Raw genomic sequence first — 13,054 nt, 5'->3', positions numbered from 1 at the left:
CCAAATTAGTTTATTATTTAACAACTGCTATAAAATATTTAAACACTCAGTGCACTAATTACTTTTATGCCTATCTCCTATACATTGTACAGTAGGGCACATGTAAGCTGCACCCAAATGACCTTTTTTTTGTAAACTGAGCCCAAATATTTATCTATCCTAAAAAGGTATAATGTAAGCTGCGCCTCGTTTGTAATATATTATGCGAAATTGCGTGACTAGTATTGTGAAATGCAAGATATATGCACCAAACCAAACCTAGTAAAATATTTTGCAATGTTATTAAAAATGTACCACTAATGGACAATTTACAACTAAGTAATGTACGTAATATAAAAAAAATGTATCTAATGCTAGAAGAAAGACATTTCCTCCATTTTCTAAATCAATTGATGAAGTTCAATTAATTCTTAACGAACGTGGTGTTCAAACAAATAGAGAAAAGTAATTTTTATTAATAAATAACAAGGAGTTAAAATATGTTGTTTTCAGTTGCATTTCTAATTTAAAAGCTTTTGCAGTATCAAAATGGTTGTACGTGAATGGTACGTTTTCTTACTGCTCTAAATAATCTACTTATCTACACAAATGTTTACAATACATTGTTTTATCAACGGTATATACCACTCGCCATATGTTTACTTTCCGATAAAAGTACAATATCATACAATAATTGCTTAAAATCTATTTCTGAATATAGTTTCCAAAATAATATTACTATACCCCCTTCCGATGTTGTAATAGATTTCGAGAATGCTATTTATTTTTCATGTTCTTCAGATAAAGATATACGGATGTCGCTTTCATTTAACACAGTCATGGAATAGAAGTATTCGACAAAATGGTTTGAGTAATGACTATAATAGAGATTAGAACTGCAATATTGGAAGGTGGTTATTCCAATCCTACGGTTTACCATTTCTAAGCCCTAGAAGTTTATCTGAGTATTTTGAGAATTATTTAATGAAATCAAAGCCTGACGACCCTGACGACAAAAATATGACACGATTTATGAATTATTTGGTAGATGTATATATCAGTGGAGAAGCTCAGAATCTATCTGAAATATCGACTCAAGCATAAGCAGAAATAGTATAGCTAAATGGTATAAATGCACCCTTCAAATATCAAAATACTAAAACCAACAAAAAAAACTCGAAAAATTATTAAATTGAATTGATAAATATAATAGTGGTCAAACTCCGATTGATGAGTATGTAACAACAATATGTTATTATTGTCCTAATATTGTACTTTTTAAAATTATATTTTTTTTTGATTTTCAATTTTATTCTATTAACTATTCATATTATATGGCTGTAATGAAATAAGTATAAATTATAAATTGTAATTTTAGATTAGAAATTTTGTAATTTTGTTTAAAGTTCCAAAAATGTACCCGGGCCCAGTTTATGGGTTGTATTACATGTAACCTTTTTACACTTGATAAAATCTCGGACGCAGTTCACATGTGTGATTTTGTGTTTATCTGTATTTCGGGCATAGTTTACAATCGCCGGTATCGTGTGCTGCACCTGATTTATCCTGAGAATAAATACTTAAAAGTTAAAATACTTAAAAAAATATATAATATACCTATATCTAAGATGTATTTATATATGTATTAAAGTCTAAAGACATGACAGCCACCAAATTATGTTTGAAGATTATTTCATTTAACTCTGGCTGGAGTTGATTAATCTAAAATTCTAAAAGTATAACCTTTTTATATTACCTTCATAAGAAAAGTTATAATGGGAAACTTTTATTTAAAACTAATAATATAAAGCGTTCCTACAGTTTATGTCAATATAAACACTGGTTTTTACTAAAAAACTGATTAATTTAAAATAATTACAATAATTTTGTAGTTAGTTTACTATATCGTAATATTAAAACCTACAGTGAATATTCTATAGTTTTACACTAAATAAACATCACTTATCTTATATCTAGGACAAATATGAAACAGGCCATTTACTGTATTTACTATTAATAATCAACAGACATGTTGTGTTGCATTTTGCGAAGTGTGAACCTATAGTCGTGAAATTAATAATTATATAGTTGTTTAAGTGCTTCCGATGATGTGTTTAGAATACGTATATCATATATGCTACAGATTATACTGAATAAAAATAAAATACTATAATAGTTGAATAGTTCACCAAACACATTGAAATAATTTATTTTCTAATTATAGTGCATTGTACAACATCAACTATACTTAATTTCTAAAAAAGAGGTTAATGAACTTTGTGTAAAGATTGGATGTTAGAGTATTATCTTGAGTATAGACGTAATATTCCTCAGATTTCAAAATTATTTTGTGTCATAACTCATAAATATGAATATCTATGCTGTATTAACCAAAAATAAATAAATAATATTAGACCTTGATAATATTTCTTTAAATATCTTTTACGGTTGTTGGTAGTTCTACAATATTATATATTTTAAAAATTACTTCTTCAAAATAAAATTTAAACTCGATTACTGTTCATTATAGTTGCTACTTGAAAACTTTTATACAAATGATATGACTGTTTTGTTTTTAACACTACAAGGAAAAGGTACCTATATAATTTTCAATTATAAATAATGCAAATCGTGTGGTGTTGTTTTTACATTATAAAAGCATAAACACAACTATTTAACTTAGAATACTGATTCCAACAATCCCAAAAATTCTTCTAATGTCTATTACAACTACTATTCATTATCATAGAATATAATAAATATAAATATTAGTAGCATACTACCCACTATTTGAATTTTGAAGTGAGCAAGACAAAGAGAAAACGTGCATGTTTCCTTTTTAAGCTGAAATACTCAGGAGTGTATTGTGTGGATTCTATTAATTTATGACGCCGCGTTGGTGCATAAGAAGCATTATTTTGCATATTATAGTACCTATGTATAAGTACATTATATTAATTTCGTTGAACGCTATTTCTGTTACCTACGTTAAAGATGTTGATTTTTTTCTCAAATATATAAGAACAGTAATTTAGTAATTACTAACTATAATAGATTGATGATTACTGTTTACTTTTCAACTTGTGTGCGTGAAAAATATTCACACAGGTTATATAATATTTTACAGTATTATGCTCAAAATATTAACCCCTTTTAAAAAAATTATACCAACAAACATACGTATAGCAGTACAATAATTTAATAATGCAACATAATGCTTAGGATTCTAATACTTTAAATTATCTTTATATATTAGATGCTAAGTTACGATCTTACTTATTTAATATCAACAAAATCAAACAAATTTCTCTTGTGATGTTCAAAATGTGTTATGTGTGTTGTGTGTATGTATGTAACTTATATGAGTATTGAATAACTAATGACTAATGAGTATTATAATAATAGGTACACATCTCTCAAGTGATCAATTAATTTGGTAGAAAATAGGTCGAGGATGTGTTAGATGTGTTAGATGTGTTAACATACTTATAATTAAGTTTGTTTAAAAAAAAAGACATTTTACATACATTCACTATATCAATAAATTGTGTTTAAAAATAAAGTCAGTAAATTATTCGTTATTTTTACTGACTAAGGATAATATAGTATTGTAGTCGATATAAGTGGATAGGTACGCCCGGTTCATATTTTATTTATAGGTAGGTACCTAGTCCTAGTGTATCTATTTTTCAAGAAAGTTAAAAGTTAAACATGTAAAACTATATTAAATTAAAACTAGCAATGACGGCGCAAACATTAAATAATATATATTTTTTATATAGTATTATACATTTATAACTTTTGTGGCATGATATCTTTTACTAAAGTTTATCACACGTTATTAAATACGAGCGGACTCTAAAACTTTCAATCCCCCCTTCCCACCTTCCCACCAAAAAGGTTCACTCACCTCTTCAGTCATATACATTTTGTTGCCAAATTTTCTATTTAGTTATAATGCAAAACTAACCGGTCATGGTCTGCGGTCGATCGTAGCGTTTTGATAGAAAAAAATCATGACAGGCGTATATTCATATGATTTGTTATGTTTTACGATCATAAATGTATAAAAATATAATTTAATGTATTATGTATAATATTTTATATAGGTTAGCATAAACCAGAATAAATAACTAGTTATAACATCACTATTGTCTATCGATATCTCTTAAATAATATAAGGGGTGCAAATGTGCAATCATCAGTTTAAAGTTGTGGCTGATCGGTCAAATGTTATCAGAATAAACATGGTCAGTGAGATACAAGTCAGATTTAGGCTAAAATCGTTTTAATTATATACCTACCTATAATGATTATTGCATATTTTAGACGTGAGTTTTTCGTTATTTTTAAGGTTTTGAACATTTATTTTATTAATACATATTATATACACATATTTAATATCACATGCACTTACGTGTTTACTAAATTTAATATACACTGTATTTAAATTTTAATGGAAAAGTCATAAAATTATTTTTCGTGGCACAGAAAAAAAAATTAATAAAATATTATAGCGAAATATTATATTGTTATAATTAAAATTTTTAATATTTTACTATTCTGGTTATTGTTATATCACATTTCATTAATTCAATTAACAAACCGCAAATCTCTTTGGTACAATAATTATAATTTGTATTATAAAATATATCTTTGGATTTATTGTATTTGACGTAATGTCGTAATATAATACAATCCAATCCAAGGCGATCGCAATAAATAGTTGCAGAAGACGCAGTCGATTAAAGATTCTAAAATTTCAGTTAGCAAAGCAGGCGTGAACAAAAACATCCTGTGTTCCGTACGGTTTTATTTTTTATTTGAAGTGTTCCGCAGTGCATACATAATTTCAAGGATTCCGCCAAAGTCTGAAAGATGTTTAAAGTAATTAAGTTTGTTTTCATATTCTTTTGGGGCTTAAATTTACTTTTTTATTTTTTTTTTTACTTTTAAAAAAATTTGGTGTCACAACGATTAATATGGTACCCAAGAAGTGTAGAAGACATTAGACAAGTATTTTATTTTTGAGCGCAAAATGCATAAAATACAGGAGATTAAATAGTACAAATTCCGAATACCATCGTCATTTTGCCGGTTCCCGGTCTTAGGATAATTATAAATTATAATTATAACCTAGGTAGGTATTTGAAATAGACATACATTTCGGTTTAATTAATGGAAAACCCGTTACAACTGATAAGTCATGACTCATGAGACAACATTTTAAATTATAACTGGTACATTTTTTCAAATCAAATGTTAGAAGTTATGGAAAACTATTAATATTTAATTTAGTATATTATAATATATTTTATTGTTATATTATTCATGTATACATAACTTTTATTGTCCACCTAATGTCTATAGTCTATACCAACTATACCTTATGTCCTTGTACACATAAAAAAAAAAAATGTTCACCGAGTGGAAAACTGCCTATCCTAACCAGTCACCACCCCAATTTGTATAAAAAATATACTTATATATACTGGGATAGATATCTTTATGAATAGCGTAATATGCTTTCTTGTATCTTCCAGAATTGTATAGTTCTTCTTTTCTGAGCCTTAAACGAGTTAAATAGTTAATAGTTAATTTAATTTGCATTAAACATTTTTAACTTAACTGATTTTTATTGATATAAACGTAATAAATTACGAGTTATACTTTTAATCAAATCCAAGTTACGTTAATTTATAAAATAATTAAATAAAAAACATAACACAATTATTATTAATGATGGATATTGCATAAGCATTTACTTTTTATTATTTCAAACCATATTACCTAGGTACTGGTTATTTGTGTATTAAAAAAATAAAATAATTGACTTAATTATTGATAAGTTGACTGTAGGTTTCCATATTATTACTTTTAAATAAACTGAGTTTAAAAAAAATTAGAATTTAAAATTTTTTAAAATGTTTTATCTCAACTCAACTCAACTCAGTTTACAATTATCATTAACTTACCCAGGCTTGCAGTTATTATTATATTTTTTTTTTTACATATAGGTAGATACATTACTCTAATCTAATGGAAAAATTATTTATTTTCTTACACAATAAACTTCAGTAATTACCTAATATCTAATTAATTGGTATAATATTTATAAATTCTAGAAATAAAATAAACACACCTACTACTAATCAGTAATAGTAATTAGTCCTTGTATAACCTATTATTAAAATGAAAATGAACTTAGAGTAGCCGAGTTCTAGTAAATAACTGACTTGTCATGAATAGTAATACATAATATTACTTTCGAAAGGTATAAAACTAATAAGTCCTTAAATAAAATATTTAAAACACGAATTATAACACCTAATAACTAGGTAGGTATAGGTAAGATAAAAGCTAAACATTAAACGGCTTATATTTTAGCTTTACTGTATCTGTAATGGATAAAAACACATAGCTCATAGCCCATAGGTAGGTTATAGGTATATTGTTGAACATTTTACTGCAGGTTGAGTGTTGTTTCAGACTTTCAGAAATGGTATTCGCCTGGGTCTTACCGTCATGGTTTGAACTGCTATTAAAGCAACTTATGGGGCCCCTTGCATTAAATGTTTAAGCTTTTTATTCAGTGAAAAAGTTTTTATCAACAGTAATTGAAAAAAATTTCTCATGGCTATAAATAGCTCATAAAAAGTTATGGGAAAATACTAATGTAAATATTTTTTTAAAGTTTCGGGTGTTTACCTACGAATATTAGTTTTTGAATTAGAAAAATATATCAAACATCAATTAATTGGAATTCGTTAATTTACCTCTGAATATCAAAAATCGTAAAAAACGTATTCAAACTCTCATATTAGATGGATTATAAATGGAAATTATTAATTAATGAAGAATGCTAATATAAATATTTTTTGTGAACATTTCAAGTATTTATACGATTATTAGTTTTTGAGAATAAAAATTCCTATTGTTCCTTCATTTTTTTTTTTTTTGTTGTTGGCCTTAATGTATTCATATCCTCCCGAATGCACCAACTAGATTTATCAGAAAAGATACTGATGTCAAAAATCGGAGCATTTTTAGTTTTTACGACACGAAATGTTGAAGTCAGAAAAAAAACACATAATTGTAATTAATATAATAGTTACATTTATACTATTACCTCTACTTTCAGAATCTAAAAAACAAATATTTATTTACTCAATTTTCATTTTTCACAATAATAATATACTAGTTCTAGTATCTATGGCTTGGTGTGGCATGGTGTCTACACCCAGTTGCGTACACGTTCTGAGTATACGCACCGGCCGGCGTTGCAAGCTCCTGGATGGGTAACCACCCGGGATTTTTTGCAGCATATTCTTGCGGCACATTCACAAACACGTGTTAAAACCCTATACCAACTCAAAACCCTACTAAAAATATACCAAAAAAACACAGTAATACCCCACATCCAATGTACTATGTTGTCGCGGGATCCCCTAATAAAAAAATATATGTATAATATACTGTCTGTATATTATAGTTCAGTGCATACATTGTTAAATTATGTATAATCGCACCAATGTACTGGTATAAATCGTTTCCTTAAAAACAAATACAGGCATACAGTATGATATTTGCCATATTTATCATGTAGGCAACATACAATAATTTAAAACCTTTAGTAAAAATTAAGCAAATTTAATTTTTTTCCAAAACAAAAATATGAATTACAGTTTACAAGGCTTATTAATATTTTAGAAAACAATTGAATAATTTTTTTTTTTTTGGGGGGGGGGAGAGGCTAAGCGCACCAATTGCACTTATGAGAAAATGTCCACCCCTCAAATGACGCCACAGAATTACCATCTATAAACTATAAGCAGTATAAGCTAAAAAAAGGCAGATGAGTGGATAACGCTCTGTTGTAGTTTAGATGTCTATGTAGAGAGTCATTGCTGTGGATGTGTTAAATTTGAATTCAGTGACATAAAATCATTGAAAACAAGAAAACGATTCTGAGCAAATATAATAATACTACTAAGTAGGTATATTTTATGATATTGTGATTAAAGTAATTTATTTTACTATATTTGTATAAAATATAATATGTATATAATATACTCTAAAAGTTTCATATACCCAAGCACAATATTTTTAAATCACAACAAAATCACAAATTCTTGGTTTCATCAGCAATTTTGTCCAAATTTGAACTTAAAATGTCTGTACAAATTACTTAAACGGACTTTACAGATTATTAATAACCAATGATAATAATCAATGGTTATATTATGTTATTCTGTGGTTATATAATTTGAATTGTTGTGATAACGGATAACATGTAATCCCTTAAAACGGACATATTGATTGGACGTTTTCCCTCCAAAACAACAATGTAACGAACACCAGTCACCGACGTCACGACGGCGACGCTGCTTTTCATTTTTTAAGTTTCAGTAAGTACTTTAAAACCCAACCATTTTGAGTATTTGATTAACCTCCTACCACGTCCTCGTGTGAGTATATCTCTCAACATTGCTAGTAAAATACTTTGTTGTATTTAATTCAATAGTACAACACCTGTTTATTATTCATATTGTTTTAGGATAAGGATGTCTGCTTTTACAACTCCTCGCAAGTCTCTTCGGTTACGTAAAAATGAACCGTCGCCGTTTTTAAAAAGTAGAAAACGTGAGTTATTCCCGGTGGATAACTGGGATGAAGACAGCCATGACATTATTCCGCTTCAGTCATCTCCTGAAGTGTATGATCCTGGACTTGATTCTCCGGAATCGTCTTATAACATGAATTGCACTCCAATCACTGAATTAAGTCCATCTATGAGTGATAAATTTGAAAGACTTATGTCGGGATCAAAGAATGGACATGAATGTTCTGCTACCATTGTTATCGAGGAAACTCCAAGTTCAAGACGAATTAAAAATGTTAACACAACACCGTTTGAATCAGAAACTAACAAAGCAGCTAAAACTCCTTCAAAAAAAAGCTTTAGTTTAAATAATAAGGCTGTATTAGGAGTAAAAACATTAAACTTTTATGGCAGTAATCAAGTAAGAAATTTAAATGAATTGCTAATAATTTAATAGGTACCTACATGCATTTTTTCTATTGTATATATATGTAAATTTGTTTAGTTACAAATTTGGCACAATATTATTTGCATTATTCACAAACCAATTTTTAATCATTTTTTACTTGTTTATTAATAGATATCATTAGAAGATCTTCGTGTTAAAAGATTTACTCGCTTAAATTATAATCCAAAAGTAAAAGCTAAACTGTTTAAAGATACAAAATCAACGAGTAAGAAAAGACCAAGATCAACCAGTCAAGAACAAAAACCCAAGATAATTTTGTTTCCTGGTGTTACATTGCCATTTAAAAAGAAATCTACAAATAAAAAACCATTCATCAAAACCGATATCAAAACTGAATTATGTGAAGAAAAAGATGATTTAATTGAAAACAATGAAGTAGTTAAAAAAAACAATTTTGATTTTTCTAAACCATCTTCTTCTTCAAAAAATGTCTGGACACAATATATTAAACAGGAAAAACCTGAACGTATAAAAATTGAGGATTCGGATAACAGAAAATTTTTTAAATCAAAAGTAATTCATAATGATACACCAAACAGGTAAGGATTCTTTTTTACGTGAATTATTTAATAAGCTAAAATAGTTCCATTTTAAACATTTTAAATTTTGCAGAAAAGATAATAGCTTTAACTTTAAAGTTGTAAACTGGGGTGATGAAAATAGGATGAGCACTGTCGATCAATCTGATTTTAATAACACAGAAATACTTGATGATAGTGCAATTGAACAAATTGGACAAGAAGTTAATGATTTAATAGAATTGTTAGATGATGAAGATGATGATGACAATTCAACAGCTGTACGTTACCCTGGTCTTGCATCAAACTCTACAAAAAGAAATCATGAAGATCGAGATGGTATAAAGTTATTATAAATAACAAACTTAAATTTTAATTGAATACATTCATAAGAATATTAAACTACTTGATAAAAATATGTATGAAATTTGAGATAATTTTTTTATAGAATACAATTTTAACATTTGTATTTCATTCAATAATAATTTTAATAGGTAATTATAAATTATTGTTTAGATGAAGATTCGTGTACAGGACTAGATTCAAAACGATTGAAGTCAGATGTACAAAGCCAAAACCATATTATTTTAAGAAGTCAAATGCCAGATTTGATTAAAGATGCTTATGCTATTGATGAAAATTGTTATTCAGCTTATTCATCACAAAAATAGTAAGTTAAAAAGTAGTTATAATTAAATTACAATATTTTTTTTTAATGATATATAGGTTAAATAATTTAAGGTAGATGTCATTTATCTATGAAAACCATTTAATGAAACATGTATTATTATTTTTTAGTGTGTCAAGTACATCTGAATTAAATAATATGGTCTTAGATGAATCTATAGATACTTCAAATGATTCTTTTGTTATTTTAAATAAATCGCCACAAACAAAGTTGTTCCCTATTTTTACCAATCAATCGCCTTCTCCTAGTCATATGGCATGGTAATTGTGTATTAATTTTTTATATTGAATTATTAATTATTATCTATAAAAATACATTTTAAAATTATATGTTCTAGTGAAAAACCTACAGCACGAAGAATAAAAAGAATTATTGATGCTACTCAATATCAAATTGATGCAGGCCAAAAGAAATTTGGTGGTTTTTTGTGCAAACAATGTGGTCTTTATTATTCAAGAGGTGAACCAGAAGATGAAGCAGAACATGATAAATACCATGCAGCCAAGAATATTTTTAAGTATAATGTATGTTGATTAAAATAAATTGTTTCCTTTTATAATTTAAACTCTATATTTATATTTCAGAGCTTTAAACATGAAAAAGTTCTTTATCAAGACACTAATGAACGTATTGTTGTTATATCTGGCTCAGATCCTAAAATAGCATGTACCAAAGCTTTAGAAGTTATATCATTTGTTGATGTAGAACTTGGCTTTAACACACAAAATTCTGTTCTACCTACGACTAAAAAGGTATTTCTTAATTTTTTCTTGTAATAGATCTCTTTACATTAATAAATAATATTTTTTTAAGCTTGAAATTTAATATTTCAGGTTTATTTGTATATAAAAGACAAACAAGTGATTGGATGCCTAGTAGCAGAACTAATATCTGAGGCTTATCGTAATCTAGAAACTGAAACAGAAGACATGGTTATTGTGTCTGAAGAATCATATCCTGTAAAAGTTGGTGTTAACCGTATTTGGACTAAATGGGACTGTCGTAAAAGTGGAATTGCTTCAAAACTCCTAGACTGTTTCCGGTAAGATTTTAGGCACGGATATTTATCCGCTGTTCAAAATAAGATCGTACTTAAGCGGCGATTAGGTTTTGTCCCCAACGGTCAGACACATTGTCAATCACTGCCCTCACCAAGTCCAGGGCTTTTGAAAGAATCCACCTCCCATGTGCACATGTTGGCCACGTAGATACGATCTCATTTTGAACAAAGTTTATACGTCATGGTTTTCTAGTGTGACTACCACAAGTTAACACTAGGTTTTATTATTTTAAGAAAATTATATTATTTTGTATAGAAAACCTAGGTCTGCTCAACAGCACTCACAGCATTCAGCATATAACCACGGATTATATAAAACCAAATGTACAACTGCCATTAAACCAATTCCCTAAAACGTGCATTTCCTTCTCAAAAATCAGGGACTTACCCTGTGAATAAATTGGTATGTGACTTTTTCACAAAGTATTGATCATAGTATTATAATACTAGAGAGATGTGTCATGTACTCATGTGGGTCACAAATCTAAATTATATATTGAATTAAATATTTTTGAAATGTAATGTGAATAAAAGAAAAAAATTAAGTAACACCTATGTGTGATGCAGGGAATTGGTTTGTTTGCATAGTTTTACTATTATGTAAAGTTTTGTAGGAAAGACCTACTTGTATACTTGTATTATTTGTCTGTAAATTACAGAATTGTCTTAAAATAATTATAAAGCAGTTTTAACATGTGATATTTTCAATACCAGATTTAAGTTAAAAAAAAGAAAATCCAGAATACTTTTTGTGTTGGTTAATTATATAATACTAATATTAATTGTTTTAGGAAAAACTATGCGTATGGTCATATATTGACACTTGATGAAATAGCATTTACAGTACCCACACGTGCCGGAAAACAATTCATTAAAAAATACACTAACAAAAATGATTATTTTGTCTATACTGGATGGTAATTATGAGTTCATTCTTAAGAATAATTTAAAACAACTTTTTTACTATTTATAATTTTTTTTCATTGTTAAGATAAGATTAAGTCCTAGTGTTTAAACATGATATTCTTATGAAATTTTAATGTTTAATATTGACTAAGTTTTTAACAATAGAAACTTATTTAATTACCAGATCAATAGCTTCTCTTCAAATACAATGTTTTCATAACTTATTGACAATTAAAATTATATTTTTATACTTATCTAATTATAATATTGTAAAAAATGTTCAATAATGCATTTCATAATCAAAATACTAAAGACTTGTATTAAATTATTATTATTTTTTACTATTTGAATCAAATAAGTTACATTTAAGTTTCTAAATTCAAATTCATCTAACTGTATAATATTAAGTTTTGAATTGTAAGTATGCATAGTCCTAATGTGAGCAATTTGTATAGTTTATTTACTTAACTAGAGATAGTAGTATTTATATATTTTCTGTCTTACGCATATTTATTTTTAATAATTATGCACCTATCTATGTCATAAATTAATATGTTTCATTTTTTATAATAATAAAGCTGTGGTTCATTAACTTGATGTTAATTTGATTTTAGAAAACAAAAATAAACATAATGTTTGTAACAGAGGTTTTCAGAAAATGCTAGAATAATAGTTAAATTAACCCACTTATCTATATATTATATTTTTTTACTTTATACCCGGGCAACCAAGACATTTCTCTAATTTGCTTGAATAAAAACTTGGTAAACTTAAGCTGACTTGACATTTTAGTATACTCTATTTAAAATAAGAAAACATTGGTTCCCAGCGT

General features: G+C 27.3%; 1 protein-coding gene across 2 annotated transcripts; it reads left to right on the top strand.

The window, feature by feature from the left end:
* The first annotated feature begins 8,298 nt into the window (after positions 1–8,298).
* Positions 8,299–12,996, top strand: LOC111037027 (N-acetyltransferase ESCO2-like). Of its 2 annotated transcripts, none has more exons than XM_022319378.1 (10): positions 8,299–8,387; positions 8,537–9,002; positions 9,162–9,589; positions 9,663–9,907; positions 10,085–10,238; positions 10,367–10,516; positions 10,594–10,780; positions 10,841–11,008; positions 11,090–11,298; positions 12,108–12,996. In XM_022319378.1, exons 2-10 carry the CDS (start codon positions 8,544–8,546, stop codon positions 12,235–12,237), a joined length of 2,130 nt encoding a protein of 709 aa, XP_022175070.1. In that variant the 5' UTR covers positions 8,299–8,387; positions 8,537–8,543; the 3' UTR covers positions 12,238–12,996. The 2 variants fall into 2 exon arrangements, with proteins under 2 accessions (XP_022175070.1, XP_022175069.1); XM_022319377.1 differs by having other exon boundaries at positions 8,312–8,447.
* The last annotated feature ends 58 nt before the right edge of the window (positions 12,997–13,054 follow it).

The sequence above is a fragment of the Myzus persicae genome, unplaced genomic scaffold (assembly GCF_001856785.1).
Source record: "Myzus persicae strain clone G006 unplaced genomic scaffold, MPER_G0061.0, whole genome shotgun sequence".
Taxonomy (NCBI): Eukaryota; Metazoa; Arthropoda; class Insecta; order Hemiptera; family Aphididae; genus Myzus; species Myzus persicae.
The sequence above is the reverse complement of the archived record's forward strand: the minus strand, read 5'-3'. Positions and strand labels throughout refer to the sequence as shown.

Bases quoted from the DNA above. Each gene is read 5' to 3' on its own strand.
- LOC111037027 (XM_022319378.1), top strand. From the start codon at position 8,544: ATGTCTGCTTTTACAACTCCTCGCAAGTCTCTTCGGTTACGTAAAAAT. The intron at 9,908-10,084 runs GTATAAAGTTAT...ATTATTGTTTAG, and splicing joins AAATCATGAAGATCGAGATG to ATGAAGATTCGTGTACAGGA. The intron at 11,299-12,107 runs GTAAGATTTTAG...TAATTGTTTTAG, and splicing joins AAACTCCTAGACTGTTTCCG to GAAAAACTATGCGTATGGTC.